The 17,290-nt window shown below is 43.6% G+C and overlaps 1 protein-coding gene across 1 annotated transcript in view; it reads left to right on the top strand.

Annotated features, from left to right (window-relative positions):
• LOC142301932 (adhesion G protein-coupled receptor E3-like) overlaps positions 1-14,117 on the top strand; it is a 251,123-nt gene extending 237,006 nt beyond the window's left edge. The window contains exons 18-21 of the mRNA XM_075342989.1: positions 5,259-5,350; positions 5,492-5,660; positions 13,621-13,716; positions 13,792-14,117. Coding sequence (XP_075199104.1) covers positions 5,259-5,350; positions 5,492-5,660; positions 13,621-13,716; positions 13,792-13,869 — 435 coding nt within the window. The 3' untranslated portion in view covers positions 13,870-14,117. The remainder of the gene's footprint in view (positions 1-5,258; positions 5,351-5,491; positions 5,661-13,620; positions 13,717-13,791) is intronic.
• Positions 14,118-17,290: the final 3,173 nt, after the last annotated feature.

The following is a 17,290-nucleotide window of genomic DNA, read 5'->3' as shown; positions in this document are numbered from 1 at the left end:
GCCAGCTTCTTTAGCAATGACCTTTTGTGGCTTACCCTCCTTTTGAAGTGTGTCAATGACTGCCTTCTGGACATCTGTCAAGTCAGCAGTCTTCCCTATGATTGTGTAGCCTACTGAACCAGACTAAGGGACCATTTTAAACAATTAGGAAGCCTTTACAGGTGTTTTGTGGTAATTAGTCTAATTCTCTGAGATTTGGGTTTTCATTGGCTGTAAGCCATAATCAACATTAACAGAACTAAACACTTGAAATAGATCCCTCTGTATGTAATGACTCTATATAATATATAGGAATAGATCCCTCTGTGTGTAATGACTCTATATAATATATAGAAATAGATCCCTCTGTGTGTAATGACTATATAATATATAGGAATAGATCCCTCTGTGCGTAATGACTCTATATAATATATAGGAATAGATCCCTCTGTGTGTAATGACTCTATATAATATATAGGAATAGATCACTCAGTGTGTAATGACTCTATATAATATATAGGAATAGATCCCTCTGTGTGTAATGACTCTATATAATATCTAGGAATAGATCCCCCTGTGTGTAATGACTCTATATAATATATAGGAATAGATTCCTCTGTGTGTAATGACTATATAATATATAGGAATAGATCCCTCTGTGTGTAATGACTCTATATAATATATAGGAATAGATTCCCCTGTGTGTAATGACTCTATATAATATATAGGAATAGATCCTTCTGTGTGTAATGACTCTATATAATATATAGCAATAGATCCCTCTGTGTGTAATGACTCTATATAATATATAGGAATAGATCCCTCTGTGTGTAATGACTCTATACAATATATAGGAATAGATCCCTCTGTGTGTAATGACTATATAATATATGGGTTTCCCTTTTTGTATTAAATTACTGAAATAAATTAACTTTTTGATGATATTCTAATTTATTGAGATGGACTTGTACTCAATATGATCTACAAAAGGAAAAGCAGAAAACACAGCTTAAGGCCCCCTTCACACGTCCGTGAAAAACACGCACGTGTGTTACGGGACGTTTTTCGGGTCCGTGTCCCGCTTTTGTGTCCGTTTTTATGGTCCGTGTGGCACCTGTGTGAATTGCGTATGCTAGCCGTGTTTGTGTGCAGAACGTCCGTGTGTGCGTGTGGAATTAACGTGTACGTGGAATGTCCGTGTGGAATGTCCGTGTGTGTGATGCACAATGTCGTTTATAAATGTCGTCTGACAGCAGACAGAGTTGCGCGATGAGAATGAACTCGGGTGAACTTCACCCGACTTCATCCTCATACCGCGGCTCTGTCTGTGTCGAGTACTGATTAGCGGTCACCTGTGAAGGATTCACCGGTGACCGCTAATCCCCCGAGTGACTGAAGTTTCCCCCCCTCTCTCATACTCACCGTTCCTCGATCCCCGGCGCTGCACGGCATTCACACTGCTGCGGCGGCTTTAACTATTTTGAAAAAGCCGGCCGCTCATTAAACAATCTCCTATTCCCTGCTTTCCCTGCCCACCGGCGCCTATGATTGGTTGCAGTGAGACACGCCCCCACACTGAGTGACAGGTGCCTCACTGCACCCAATCACAGCAGCCGGTGGGCGTGTCTATACTGTGCAGTAAAATAAATAAATAAATAATTTAAAAAAAACGGCGTGCGGTCCCCCCCAATTTTATTGCCAGCCAGATAAAGCCATACGGCTGAAGGCTGGTATTCTCAGGATGGGGAGCTCCACGTTATGGGGAGCCCCCCACCCTAACAATATCAGTCAGCAGCCGCCCAGAATTGTCGCATACATTATATGCGACAGTTCTGGAACTGTACCCGGCTCTTCCCGATTTGCCCTGGTGCTTTGGCAAATCGGGGTAATAAGGAGTTAATGGCAGCCCATAGCTGCCACTAAATCCTAGATTAATCATGTCAGGCGTCTATGAGACACCCTCCATGATTAATCTGTAAGTGACAGTAAATAAACACACACACCAGAAAAAATCCTTTATTAGAAATAAAAAACACACACATATACCCTGGTTCAACAATTTAATCAGCCCGAAAAAGCCCTCCATGTCCGGCGTACTCCAGGATGGTCCAGCGTCGCATCCAGCTCTGCTGCATGGAGGTGACAGGAGCTGCAGAATACACCGCCGCTCCGGTCACCTCCACGCGGCAAATGAAGACAGCCGCGCGATCAGCTGAGCTGTCACTGAGGTTACCCGCTGTCACTGGATCCAGTAACAGCGGGTAACCTCAGTGACAGCTCAGCCGATCACACGGCTCTCTTCATTAGCTGCGTGGAGCTGACGGGAGCGGCTGTGTCTTCTGCAGCTCCGGTCACCTCCATGCAGCAGAGCTGGATGCGACGCTGGACCATCCTGGAGTACGCCGGACATGGAGGGCTTTTTCGGGCTGATTAAATTGTTGAACCAGGGTATATGTGTGTGTTTTTTATTTCTAATAAAGGATTTTTTCTGGTGTGTGTGTTTATTTACTGTCATTTACAGATTAATCATGGAGGGTGTCTCATAGACGCCTGACATGATTAATCTAGGATTTAGTGGCAGCTATGGGCTGCCATTAACTCCTTATTACCCCGATTTGCCAAAGCACCAGGGCAAATCGGGAAGAGCCGGGTACAGTTCCAGAACTGTCGCATATAATGTATGCGACAATTCTGGGCGGCTGCTGACTGATATTGTTAGGGTGGGGGGCTCCCCATAACGTGGAGCTCCCCATCCTGAGAATACCAGCCTTCAGCCGTATGGCTTTATCTGGCTGGCATTAAAATTGGGGGGGACCGTACGCCGGTTTTTTTTAATTATTTATTTATTTTACTGCACAGTATAGACACGCCCACCGGCTGCTGTGATTGGGTGCAGTGAGGCACCTGTCACTCAGTGTGGGGGCGTGTCTCACTGCAACCAATCATAGGCGCCGGTGGGCGGGGAAAGCAGGGAATAGGAGATTGTTTAATGAGCGGCCGGCTTTTTCAAAATAGTAAAAGCCGCCGCAGCAGTGTGAATGCCGTGCAGCGCTGCGTCGGAGATCGGGGAACGGTAAGTATGAGAGAGGGGGGGAAACTGACCGACAGACTGTGAGAGAAGGACAGACAGACAGAGAGACCGACAGAGAGACCGACCGACGGACTCAGGGAGATTGACCGACATACACAGAAATAGAAAGAATAGCCGACATCACTAGAAATAAAAACACCAAACGGACACGGACTATAGGTAGATGCATACGTGTTTACTAACGTGTGTGCACATACCCATAGACTTTCATTGTGTCCACGTGTGCGTGCTCCGTGCAGATAACGGACATGCATCCGTGCAAAACGCAAACACATACGGATCACGGACACGCACACACGGACATAATGAAATAACGCACGTGTGACCACAATCATAGATTAACATTGGTGCACGTTTGGCCGTGTCTCCGGTATATACGGAAACGGACCAAACACGCACGTGTATCACGGACGTGTGAAGGGGGCCTAAAATGGTTTATCTCAACACATATCTTCAGGAGCTCTCTGTTCCCCATCCTCCTGGTCCCTGATGGCCGGGGGGCAGTGCAGTCCTGATTGATTGGCAGTTGGGACCAGCAGCATGTTTAGTCCGCTGGCCCAAACTTTGTGCTCTCCAGTGCCACAAACAGAGGCAGCTTTTCGAGCATCAGGGAAATGAAGTGTGGTCGGATCCAATGACTTCAGAGCAGTCCTTACAAGCTCTATAGAAAAGAGCTTGTAAGAACTTTGCATAGGAGACAGACTGTGTCAGACAGACCAGTGAAAGCCTGCAATAAATAACAGAATTAAAATGTCTTACATTTTTGAAAATAGAGAGGATTTTTAGTTACAAGAAAATTGTAGAGTTGCTTGTTTATCATCATGAGGATAACCATTTACTTTATTTGTATTATCCTCAGTTACAGACCAAATTTTAGCCAAAAAACTGCATCTATAATTCTGCTGGCCGGTCCTGGATATAGTTATTAAATGGTCACTGTCATTTCAAGAAATTTGCATAAATTACAATTAAAATGATTATCTCCAATTATAAGGCATTTATTCACCCCCTCGCCCGGCCTCCCCTTTTCCCCTGAAATTATCATTCATGAACAACAATTAAAATCCATCTTGGTCACTGAGGGATCAGATTACAGCTGACGATTAAAGTATATAGAGAGATGAGGAAGCAAGCAAGAAGGGCAGATTAAGAGAAAAACAGGTAGACGCACACAAGTGATGCAGGTTTCTAGTAAGGTTCTTACCTTCTCAGAGTTGGGTTCACAGCTACACTGCTCAGTAATGCTGTATACTGCTGCTTCTGCTATATAGTGGTGGGAAATAAAGAGTCTGTCATGTTTGGGACGGCAATGTATGACAGAGATTAGAGAAGCTAATTTCTACCCTGTAGCAGAAACACAACTAAAAAGTTGAGAAAAGCCTTCAAAGGGAAATACTGGTGAAAACACTATACACTGTAGTGAAAATTCAGTATCGTAATGCCCTGTATTTTACTGGATGATTATTGTCCCTTAACACAGAGTAGCAGGGGATAACAGGAGACCAGGGCTCCTAAACTGGCCCTCAGCCTAGTGTGACCCTGGCTGTCCTTGATCTCAGACATACGTCTGATGGTGACAATGTCTGGTCCGCCTTCGTACCTCTGCTCCTGACCAGCCCTGATCTAATACCACCTCCCTCCGTACTTCAAGGGGGGGTGGGACAGGAGCGTGTAAACACCAATAGTGATAGTCAAACAAGGGAAACCAAAACTATCACACAGCATGCTCACACAGAGTAATCAGACAAGTAGTGATAAGGAGGAAAACTAAACAGGGAGGAAATGACCAGACAACAGGAGGAATTCCACAGCACACCAAGCAGCACACAGTAAATCACCGGACTGGAAAACAGCAGCACATGGACCGGTTTAGCCAAAAGCTATAGTTGGCATAGGAAGACAATTTCCTCTATCTTAAAAAGGCAGGGAGTGTCTGTGATAGGTCTCCATCAACATGTGATAAAAAAGGTAACCAGCAGGCTAGGAGAAATAAACTCCTTCTAGTCCGATCACTAATGAGCACACAGCTGATCAACGCCCGAGTCTGGCTGTGCAACTCAGAAGCACCAGAGAAAGTATAGTGAGGTGTGTCAGAAAAGTGAGCAGTGTTCATTGGAAGTGTATTTTACATGTAAGAATTATGTAAGTTTTTTCTGTTTTCTTTCATGTAATTTATCTTTTGTTCTAGACAAACACCATCCTCTTAGTCTTCACTGTCATACTCCTCAGAAACAGGCTTGCATCTTTGAACACAAATGTGTCCACCCTTAAAAATAGTAGGTAAGTATTAAAGGGGGTGACGAGAGCTAGAGTATGCTCTATATAAAGTAGATGGCCAACATAGAGCTGTAATGTAAATGTCTCTACTATTAGTACAGGGTTTTCACTTTTAATTAACAATTTCCCATTTTCTCCACTTAGATTACTGACATTTAAAGCCTTGGCGCAGTTATTTATTCTTGGCTGTACCTGGGGTATTGGCTACTTCCAATTTGGTATCAGATCCCCGGTCATATCTTATATATTCACCATATGTAACAGTCTACAGGGAGTCTACATCTTTCTTGTACATTGTGTGTTCAACAACCAGGTAATGATTTAATGCAATGCCTCATCATAAAATTATAATTAATAAATAGCTGATTAATCGTAGCTTGTGGTCTGGATCAAATAGGGATAGCGGGATTCTGGATGTGTGATGTGCTCCATCTCAAAAGTCAAAGAACAGGACTGTGGTTGTTCTTGATGGAGCCCCCCTATAACAGCAGTCTGGATGTGTAGTCTGGAGCCCCCTATAACAGCAGTCTGGATGTGTAGTCTGGAGCCCCCTATAACAGCAGTCTGGATGTGTAGCCTGGAGCCCCCTATAGCAGCAGTCTGGATGTGTAGTCTGGAGCCCCCTATAACAGCAGTCTGGATGTGTAGTCTGGAGCCCCCTATAGCAGCAGTCTGGATGTGTAGTCTGGAGCCCCCTATAGCAGCAGTCTGGATGTTTAGTCTGGAGCCCCTATAACAGCAGTCTGGATGTGTAGTCTGGAGCCCCCTATAGCAGCAGTCTGGATGTGTAGTCTGGAGCCCCCTATAACAGCAGTCTGGATGTATAGTCTGGAGCCCCCTATAACAGCAGTCTGGATATGAAGTCTGGAGCCCCCTATAACAGCAGTCTGGATATGAAGTCTGGAGCCCCCTATAACAGCAGTATGGATATGAAGTCTGGAGCCCCCTATAACAGCAGTCTGGATGTGTAGTCTGGAGCCCCCTATAGCAGCAGTCTGGATATGAAGTCTGGAGCCCCCTATAACAGCAGTCTGGATGTGTAGTCTGGAGCCCCCTATAGCAGCAATATGGATGTGTAGTCTGGAGCCCCCTATAACAGCAGTCTGGATATGAAGTCTGGAGCCCCCTATAACAGCAGTATGGATATGAAGTCTGGAGCCCCCTATAACAGCAGTCTGGATGTTTAGTCTGGAGCCCCCTATAACAGCAGTCTGGATGTGTAGTCTGGAGCCCCCTATAGCAGCAATATGGATGTATAGTCTGGAGCCCCCTATAACAGCAGTCTGGATATGAAGTCTGGAGCCCCCTATAACAGCAGTCTGGATGTGTAGCCTGGAGCCCCCTATAGCAGCAGTCTGGATGTGTAGTCTGGAGCCCCCTATAACAGCAGTCTGGATGTGTAGTCTGGAGCCCCCTATAGCAGCAGTCTGGATGTGTAGTCTGGAGCCCCCTATAGCAGCAGTCTGGATGTTTAGTCTGGAGCCCCTATAACAGCAGTCTGGATGTGTAGTCTGGAGCCCCCTATAGCAGCAGTCTGGATGTGTAGTCTGGAGCCCCCTATAACAGCAGTCTGGATGTATAGTCTGGAGCCCCCTATAACAGCAGTCTGGATATGAAGTCTGGAGCCCCCTATAACAGCAGTCTGGATATGAAGTCTGGAGCCCCCTATAACAGCAGTATGGATATGAAGTCTGGAGCCCCCTATAACAGCAGTCTGGATGTGTAGTCTGGAGCCCCCTATAGCAGCAGTCTGGATATGAAGTCTGGAGCCCCCTATAACAGCAGTCTGGATGTGTAGTCTGGAGCCCCCTATAGCAGCAATATGGATGTGTAGTCTGGAGCCCCCTATAACAGCAGTCTGGATATGAAGTCTGGAGCCCCCTATAACAGCAGTATGGATATGAAGTCTGGAGCCCCCTATAACAGCAGTCTGGATGTTTAGTCTGGAGCCCCCTATAACAGCAGTCTGGATGTGTAGTCTGGAGCCCCCTATAGCAGCAATATGGATGTATAGTCTGGAGCCCCCTATAACAGCAGTCTGGATATGAAGTCTGGAGCCCCCTATAACAGCAGTCTGGATGTGTAGTCTGGAGCCCCCTATAACAGCAGTCTGGTGCCCCCCTTCCCCCCCCGCCTCCTTTGAACAGCAGTCTAGATGTGTAGTCTGAAGCCCCTATATAACAGTCTGGTCTGGAGCCCCTTATAACGGCAGTCTGCAGAGCTTGTAGCCTGTATAGTTTATCAGGTAATTTATGCAGAACAAAAATCACATCAAAATTCTGGATTACACCACAATTAGGGATGAGTGAATCCAAACTGTAAAGTTCAAGGTTAAGGGTGCTTTACACTCTGCGACATCGCTAGCGATTGCTAGCGATGTCGCGAGCGATAGCACCCGCCCCCGTCGTTGGTGCGATATGTTGTGATCGCTGCCGTAGCGAATATTATCGCTATGGCAGCGTCACACGCACATACCTGTTCTGCGACATCGCTGTTGATGCCGAACAATCCCTCCTTCAAGGGGGAGGTGCGTTCAGCATCACAGCGACGTCACATTACGGCCATCCAATAGCAGAGGAGGGGAGGAGATGAGCGGCCGGAACATCCCGCCCACCTGTTTCCTTCCTCATTGCCGGTGGATGCAGGTAAGGAGATGTTTGTCGTTCCAGCGGCATCACACATAGCGATGTGTGCTACCGTAGGAACGAGGAACAACATCGTACCTGCAGCAGCAACGATATTAAGGAAATGAACGACGTGTCAACGAGCAACGATATTTCACGTTTTTGCGCTCGTTGATCATCGCTCATTGGTGTCACGCTCTGCGATGTCGTTAACGGCGCCGGATGTGCGTCACTAACGACATGACCCCGACGATATATCGTTAGCGATGTTGCAGCGTGTAAAGCACCCTTAGTACCAAACACCTAGTGCCCAGTTCCTAATCCTGAGCACAAATTTCTAACTGTACGTCCATGTTACGGTTTTGATTCTGCACCTAAATAAAGAATGTTGAAAGGCTGTCCGTTGCAAAAGGAAGCAAAATGAGGATTAAAGCAGGACAATTACGATCGCTGCTGATGTGATTTTTTTTGTTTCTATGGTAACGAATGTTACATCACATGAAAGCCTTATGTGTCTAATATGTGTTTTCAAAATTTTGTGTTTGTTGCTTATGGCAACAGTGTTCTACGCACGAGGGAAAACAAAATGGAGGAGTCTAATACGATATTCACAGCAACTGAGAGCAGAGGAGCGATAATATTCTTATTTCCGCAAGAAAAGTCCGCAAAGGATATTCATGGTGATATGTTGCAGACATTGGGGGAACAATGCCCTTCATATTCCATAGTTAAGAACTGGGATGCCAAATTTAAAACGGGCTACTTCAGCGCCAATGATGAGGAACGTCCTGGACGACAGAGAGCGGTTGTTGTTCCGGAGATTGTCGATGCTGTGCACAACCTCATACTGGAGAATTGACGAATTTCAGCTAAAGCAATAGCAGACATCATGGGGATTTCCAGTGAACGTGTTTGTGTCATTATCCATGAACATTTGGACATAAGGAAGCTATCTGCAAAGTGGGTCCAGAAATGTTTGACAACAGATCAGAGAAGCATGCGAGTGAAAACTTCCCGGTCCATTTGTCAGCGTTTCGGGACTGATAAGAACTTCCTGGATCGACTGGTCACTATGGATGAGACCTGGATTTATTGGTATGACCCTGAAAACAAGGAGCAGTCAAAAGAGTGGAGGCACAGTGGTTCTCTTCGTCCAAAGAAGTTCAGGGTGCAAAAATCAGCCACCAAGGTGATGGCGTCTGTGTTCTGGGATAAGGAGGGCGTGCTGCTAGTGGACTACCTTCAAAAGGGTTCCACCATCAATGCAAGGTATTACATTGAACTTTTGGACCAATTGAAGGAAGCTCTGAAGTCCAAAAGGCGTGGCAAACTGTCCAAAAGAATCTTGTTCCTGCAAGACAACGCCTTCATTCACACTGCACAAGCAACCACGGCAAAACTGGCAGAGCTGGGCTTCCAGCTGGTTAACCACCCACCTTATTCACCAGATATACTGTAGCTCCCTCCAACCATCATCTGTTTCCAAACCTGAAGAAACACCTCAAGGGTACCAAATTGCAAACCATTTCTGATGCCATGGCTGCTACGGATGCTTGGTTTGAGGCACAACCGAAATCTTTATTTTTCCTAGGCTTACAGAACTTAAAATACCGATGTAAGAAGTGTGTTACATCAGTGGAGAGTATGTGCAATAAATGTAAAGTTTCATCATCCTATGTCGTTTGTTTCTGGGTAAAGCCAAAGACTTATCAGCAGCCCCTGGTAAACATACCTCTTTTCCTCAGCAGATTTGACTGCTGTCAGCCTGATCCTGGCCTGCTAATTAAACCTTATGAATATTCATATTCCTATATCCATGGCTCTTCACACAATGATAATGTCAGCGCTGTGCTGTCTGCTTTATCTGCTCTGGTTATCAAAATAGAGGGGACTCCATGTACCAAATAAATAAATAAATAATTAGAAAAAAATGATGTGGGCTCCCTTCCATTTTTTACATAAAGCACAGCTAAAGCAGACAGCAGCAGGGTGATATTATCAGGGTGGGACGGCCCATGGTTATTGGCCCATCGCAACCAAAGAATATCAACCCACAGCTGCCCTAGAATTGGCACATCACATTAGATGGACTAATTCTGGTGCTTTACCCTGCTATTCTCGATTGCCTTGGTGCAGTAGCAATCAGAGTAATACATAGTGTTAATAATGAGAAAATGAAGAAAAGCGATCCAGCTGAGTGACCAGGTGATTTATTCAGTGCAGTACAGACATGGCATAGTCGTGGTTAACGCGTTTCTGGCTTAACGCCCTTAATCATATGGTTATGATTAAGGGCGTTAAGCCAGAAACGCGTTAACCACGACTATGCCATGTCTGTACTGCACTGAATAAATCCCCTGGTCACTCAGCTGGATCGCTTTTCTTCATTTTCTCATTGCTGCGGCCAGGGCAGGGCCGGATCCGTGTCTGAGGTGCGGTGAGGTCAGACGTGGGTGAGCTGGATTCCATTACATAGTGTTAATAATAGCTGTGATTTGTAAAAAACCACAGCTCCTATCAAGACCTATATTATTAATGTAGAGGTATCTATGAGACACCCCTATTACAAATCCAGTAAGTCAAAAAAATAAACACATACACCAAACAATCCTTTATTTGAATTAAAAACACATACGCACCCTCTTTCACCAGTTTATGAAATCCCAAAACACCCACTTCAGTTCCAACATAATCCACACGAGGTACCACGATGATCCACGGCTCTGTTACATCCAGAGACTGCAATGAGCAATGACATTAGAACACATGTCCCGCTCATTGCAGCCTCCAGAACACACTGACAAGCACCATAGAAGCCACGGCTGTGAGAGCGATGACATCAGGGAGTTCACCAGCGGTCACGGCTCTGGTACCTTTTGTGACCACCGGTGAGCTCACTGCTGGACAGCCAAGTCACCTAGTCCGACAATCCAGCAGTGAGGTCCCCGGCAGTCACACAAGGTACTGTAGGAACCACTTAGCTGTGACCACTGGTGAACTTACTGACATCACTACTCTCACAGCTGCAGCTCAAACGGTGCCGTCAGTGTGTTCCAGATGGTGTGATGAGTTCTAATGTCACTGCTCTACATTACTAATCCTGGGCTTGATAGAAGCTGTGATTTTTCATAAATTAGAGCAGTCATTATTCTCAAATATTACCCTTATTGCCACCACACCTGGGCAATCGGAGAGAGCTTGGTAAAGCACCAGAATTGGCGCATCTAATGTGATGTGCAAATTCTCGAGTGGCTGTGGCCTAATATTCTTTGGCTGGAATGATCCAATAACTATTGACCATCCCACCCTGATAATATCACCCCACTTCTGTCTGATTTATCTGCGCTTATATCAAAATTGTGTGGGAACCCACAATATTTTTTTATTATTTATATTTTTAAGATGTTGAGTCCCCTCTATTTTGATATCCAGAACGGATAAAGCAGACAGCAAGGGGCTTAAATTATCAGGGTGGGAAGAGCCATGCATATTGGCCCCTTACCTGCCTGATATCAGGTCCCAGCTGACGGCTTTACCTTGGCTGCATAGCAAATAGGTGGGGCCCCCACATCATTTTTTTTAAATTATTTATTTTTACGCTACACAGACAGCAGGCTGACTGCTACCAACCACAGATGTCGGCACAGAGGTTTGAGGGCGTGTATAGCAGTCTGACTGCAACCAATCACAGACGTTGTCACATAGGGTGGGCAAGGGAAGCAGTTAGTTTAATAAATGGGCACAAGTGGGCATAACGTTTAATGAGTGGGCACAGAAACAGTCTTATTTCCCAGGAAAACACAGGTATGTATAATTTAACAGCTTTAATCCCCATTTTGCTTCCTTTTCCAGCCCCAAGCCTTTACTACCACCATTTTACAGGACTTAAAGAGGACCAACCAACAGGACTTTCATATATAAACTAAAGCCAGTGCTATACTAGTGCTACTAGCGCTATCATGCTGATTCTAAACATACAGTACCTATAGTTGTATACTTTCTAAAATACAGGCAAGTAAAATTTGTGAAATTCACTGAATCAGCTACAGAATATCTAATAGGTGGGTTGGGTTTTGCTAGTTATTCCCACCCCTGTCTGCCTGCCTGTCCTTCCTCCCCCTGTCTCTGTTATTAAAAGGGGATGAAGGAGGAAGGAAGGACAGGATAGGCAGGCAGACAGTGGTGGGAATAACTAGAAAAACCTGACCCACTTATTAGATATTCTTTAACAAAAAGGAGACAGTTGCACACTGCAGTGCCAAAGTATGTGGAACAATGAATAGGGGAATATAGATATGCATTACTGCTATGAAAAAAAACCCCATGTAATAATTGAGATACTTAGCACACAAAATTGGCCAGATTTTATGTGAGCCCAACAGCCAGCGGCAGGGCAACCTCATTTTTGTTGGCTCCCTATCAAACTAATGCCTCTCTTTGGGTTAAAAAGAACTCTACAATTTATGGGCGGACAGGAACCTGCAAATGGAGAGGTAAAATTCACCTGAGGCTGAAGAGCAGGAGTGCTCAATCAGAAGGCATGACCCTGTAATGTAAGAAAAAGACTGATAGCACATCCTACCTTTCTAATGTGAACAGGTGTAAACTGAACATGATACAGTAACAAAAAGGAGACAGTTACACACTGCAGTGCTATGATATGTAGATCAATAAATATAGGAATATAGACATGCATTACTGCTATGAAAAAAGCATTTAATAATTGAGATACTTAGGACACAAAAGTGGCCAGATGTTATGTGAGCCCAACAGCCAGCGGCAAGGCAACCTCATTTTTGTTTGGTCCATATCAAACTAACACTGCAGTGTGCAATTGTCTTCTTTTTGTTATTGTTTCATGTTCAGTTTGCACCTGTTAACATTAGAAAGATAGGATGTGCCATCAGTCTTTTTCATAGCTTACAGGGTTATGTCTTCTGATTAAGCACTCCTGCTCTTCAGCCTCAGGCGATTTTATTTCTTCATTTGCAGGTTCCTGCCCATAAATTGTAGGTTTTTTAACCCTAACAGAGGCATTAGTTTGATAGGGACCCAACAAAAATGAGGTCGCCTTGCCACTGGCTGTTGGGCTCACATAAAATGTGCCCATTTTTGTATGCTAAGTATCTCAATTATTACATGTTTTTCATAGAAGTAATGCATATCTATATTCCCATATTCATTGTTCCACAAATCTTAGCACTGCAGTGTGCAACTGTCTCCTTATTGCTACTGTTTCATATTCAGTTTGCACCTGTTCACATTAAAAAGATAGAATGTGCCATCAGTCTTTTTCTTATATTAGATATCCTGTAGCTGCTGTCAATCAACTAACAGTGCATTTCACAAACTTTACTTGCCTGTATTTCAGAAAGTATACATCCGATCGCACAACTAAAGGTATGTATAGAATCAGCATGATAGCGCCAGTATAGCACTGGCTTTAGTTTATATAGGAAAATCCTGGTAGTTGGTTCTCTTTAAGTTTGGGGCCCCATTGAAGTTTATAGGGTTCAAAGTCAAGTATAGGTCCCAAACCGGATTTTTTTAATGTCCAGCAAACCCGAACGTCCACGGGTCTGCTCATCTCTACCCACAATGTATAATACTGCCGCCACTTATAAATCTTGGTCACTTTTTTGTAAACAGGTGAGACAAGAATATAGAAAACTGATCTGCAGAGCAGGAAAACACAGAAGACAGTTGTCTGATGACAGTTCCCCTAACAATGTCACCACCAAATCAGTAAGTGTCCTGTACAACAATCATTTTCTCTCCTATATCCTCACTGGGGTCTAAATCTTTTTTTTTCCTTCCCAGGTAAATTTAACTGAAATTAGTAAACCGGTGACCAAGGAACAAAGTTCTGTATCTGAGACCAAAGTGAACTGGAAATAGCCCAAGTGGATCATGGAGAAGAGGATATGAAGACAGCGCTGTATTTTACCCCTTTCTATGCCATAAAAGTGTTGGTTTTTTTATCCACCTGCACAACGTTTTTCTATTATTGTAGATAATTGTATGTAATATACTGTATGCGTTATTTTTTTTTTTACAGTTTTGCTCGTAAATATGAACACAGTATTTGTACGGCTCACCATTACTAATACAATGTTGTAGTGTTTGATACAAATAAATGCACAATGATAATGGGATTTTTTTTCTTTAAAATATTTTCAATTTTATTTCAAAGGGATTTTCCACTTGAAAAACATTTTTTTTTTAAATCCTGTAGAATGCAACTAATTTTTCTATCAAAATCCACCATCACTTTATTTTTCCATTAATAAACCCACTTGATTTTTTTGCAGTATGAGTTACATAGTTACATAGGTTGAAAAAAGACCTAAGTCCATCTAGTTCAACCTTCCTCCACCAGTTCTACATTTTGTCCCTAAGCCACTTATAACCGACAATGTTGTGTACTGAGGAAATCCTCCAGCCCTTTTGTAAAAGCTGTTATAGTATCTGCCATTACTACCTCTTGTGGTAGGGCATTCCACAGTCTGACCGCTCTAACTGTAAAGAACCCTTTCCTATTTAGGTGTCGGAATCGCTTTTCTTCCACTCGCAGTGAGTGCCCCCTGGTCCTTAGTACTGTCTTTGGAAGAAATAAGTCATGTGCCAGTCCTTTATATTGACCACACATGTATTTATATATATAAATGAGGTCTCCTCTGAGACGTCTTTTTTCTAAGCTAAACATATCGAACTTTTCCAACCTCTCATCATACAGGAGGCCTCCATTCCTTGTAGTAGTCTAGTTAACCACCTTTGAACTGACTCTAACTTCTGAATGTCCTTCTTAAAATGCAGAGCCCAAAACTGGATCCCATATTCTAGATGTCGCCTTGATTTATAGAGGGGTAACAATACATTGAGATCCTGGGATCTAATCTCTCTTTTTATACACCCTAAAATCTTGTTTGCTTTAGCAGCTGCTGCTTGACATTGAGTGCTGCTGCTCAGCTTATTTGTAATGAGAATACCCAAGTCCTTCTCCTGTTCTGTAGTCCCGAGTTTACTTCCATTTAATGTATACGCAGCTATAGGATTACTACGTCCTAGGTGCATTACTTTACATTTATCAACATTAAATCTCATTTGCCAAGTATCTGCCCATTCTGACATCTTATCCAGATCTTTTTGTAATATTGTACTATCAAGGTCAGTTTTTAATATCCTACATAGTTTGGTGTCATCAGCAAAGACTGACACTTTACTATCAATCCCATCCACAAGGTCATTAATAAAGAGATTAAAAAGAATCGCTCCTAGCACAGATCCCTGCGGCACCCCACTGCTGACTATAGCACATTGTTGTTGTTGTAACTTGAAAAAGTATTTCTACCCCGTGAACTTTTCAAAATTTTTTACACCAACAAATAAAAAAGTATTTTATTAGGATTTCACAAACCAACACTAAGTTACAAGCATCTGGGAAGTGTAAAGAACATGATACATGGTTTTCTAAATATTTGAAAAATATAAATCTGAAAATTGTGCCGTGCATTTGTAGTCAGCCCCCTGAGTCAATACTTGGTAGGATCCTCTTTAGCTGCAATTAATGCTGCAAGTCTTTGGGGGATGTCTCTACCAGCTTTGGATATCTAGAGGCTGAAATTTTTGTCCATTTTTCTTTACAAAGTTACTTTAGCTCAGTGATGGAGACATCTGTGAGCAGCAATTTTGAGGTCTTGTCACAGGTTCTCAATGGGATTTAGGTCTGGACTGTCAGTGAACCGCTCACACACATGAATATGCTTTGATCTAAACCCTCCATTGTAGCTCTGGCAGGATGTTTAGGGTCGTTGTCCTGCTGGGTGGTGAACCTATGCCTCAGTCTCTAGTCTTTTGCAGCCTCTAACAGGTTTATCTCCACTTATTGCCCTGTATATAACACCATCCATCTTCCCCTCCACTTCTTACCAGTTTCTCTGTCCCTGCTGAAGAAAAGCCTCCCTACAGCATGATGCAATCACCACCATGTTTGACTGACAATGGGGATGTAGTTTTCAGGGTGATGTGCATTGCAAGTTTTCTGCAACACACAGAGTTGTGAATCTAGCCTAAAAAGCTCAACTTTTGTCTTATGGGACCAGAGCACCTTCTTCCGCAAGCCATGTAGGTGACACATCTGCAGGTCCTGATACAGGCATTATAGTAAACCAAGGATATCTGTAACACTCAGCTGAAAAAATGCTGTGTCTCATCAAGAGTATAAAACACATAGAAAAGGGTAACGGGGTGTAGGGAATATTAACAGTCTAAGGCCCCCTTTACATGTCCATTTAAAAAAAGACACATGTGGCACATTCTGTATTGACCATCCATCTGTCATCCATGTGACACGCACTGGAAGAAAACCACATGACACTGAAGTGAATTTTTGTTATATGCTAAAGATGTCCAAAGATAGCTGATAGATGTTTCCCAGAAAATAAATCCTACCCTGAAAGTAAGCCCTAGAATGATTTTTCTGGAGTTTTGGTGTATGCTTGAAATATAAGCCCTACGCCAAAAATAAGCCCTAGTTACAGTTCATAAAAAAAGTCAATTTCAAGGGAACCTATAACCGGATGTTCATAATACTTACCTAACGGTGGGTGCGGAGCAGACTGTTTGGATGGGTGTCTTCGTTCTCTGGGCCCCGTGCCTCCTCTTTCGGACATCTTTGGACTCTTTCTGAAGCTAGTGTGGATGACTCGTTGTACGTCATCTACACTAACCACTACCCACAGTGAGGTCCTGTGCAGACGCACTTTGATCTGCCCTGCTCGGCAAAATCCTGCCTGATCACTATGAACTGGCCCATAGGCTCATGGCTAATCGGGTCACTGAACCGAAAAAAAACAGCTGTCTTCTTTGTCTCAGTGCTTAATTAATTCAGGATCTGCTTTGCTGTGTTGGTCTCTATCAAAACCTCTTCTTGATGCAAGAAGGATCTTTAGGTTTCTCAACACTTATTATCTTTTTGATTTTGAGCCCAGTGAATTATATGTGTCTCCAGACTCTGGTCTGTTTGTGCAGGTGGACCTTTGGCACGTTCTCTAGTTGTGAGAGCATTCTGGCTGGTGACACACAAGTAGCAGGCCGGTATATCCACTTCCTACCAGTCTTCTTCTTCTGTGTTTTTATGACTTCTTTAGAATGACAAAAGGCTAAAATTGCAATGATGGAGATATAAATAATAATTTTCCCTAAATATACAGTGAGGAAAATAAGTATTTGATACACTGCTGATTTTGCAAGTTTTCCCACCTACAAAGAATGGAGAGGTCTGTAATTTTTATCGTAGGTCACTTCACCTGTGACAGAC

Source organism: Anomaloglossus baeobatrachus, chromosome 4, assembly GCF_048569485.1.
Source record: "Anomaloglossus baeobatrachus isolate aAnoBae1 chromosome 4, aAnoBae1.hap1, whole genome shotgun sequence".
NCBI lineage: Eukaryota > Metazoa > Chordata > Amphibia > Anura > Aromobatidae > Anomaloglossus > Anomaloglossus baeobatrachus.
This window is presented reverse-complemented; position numbering and strand designations above follow the sequence as displayed.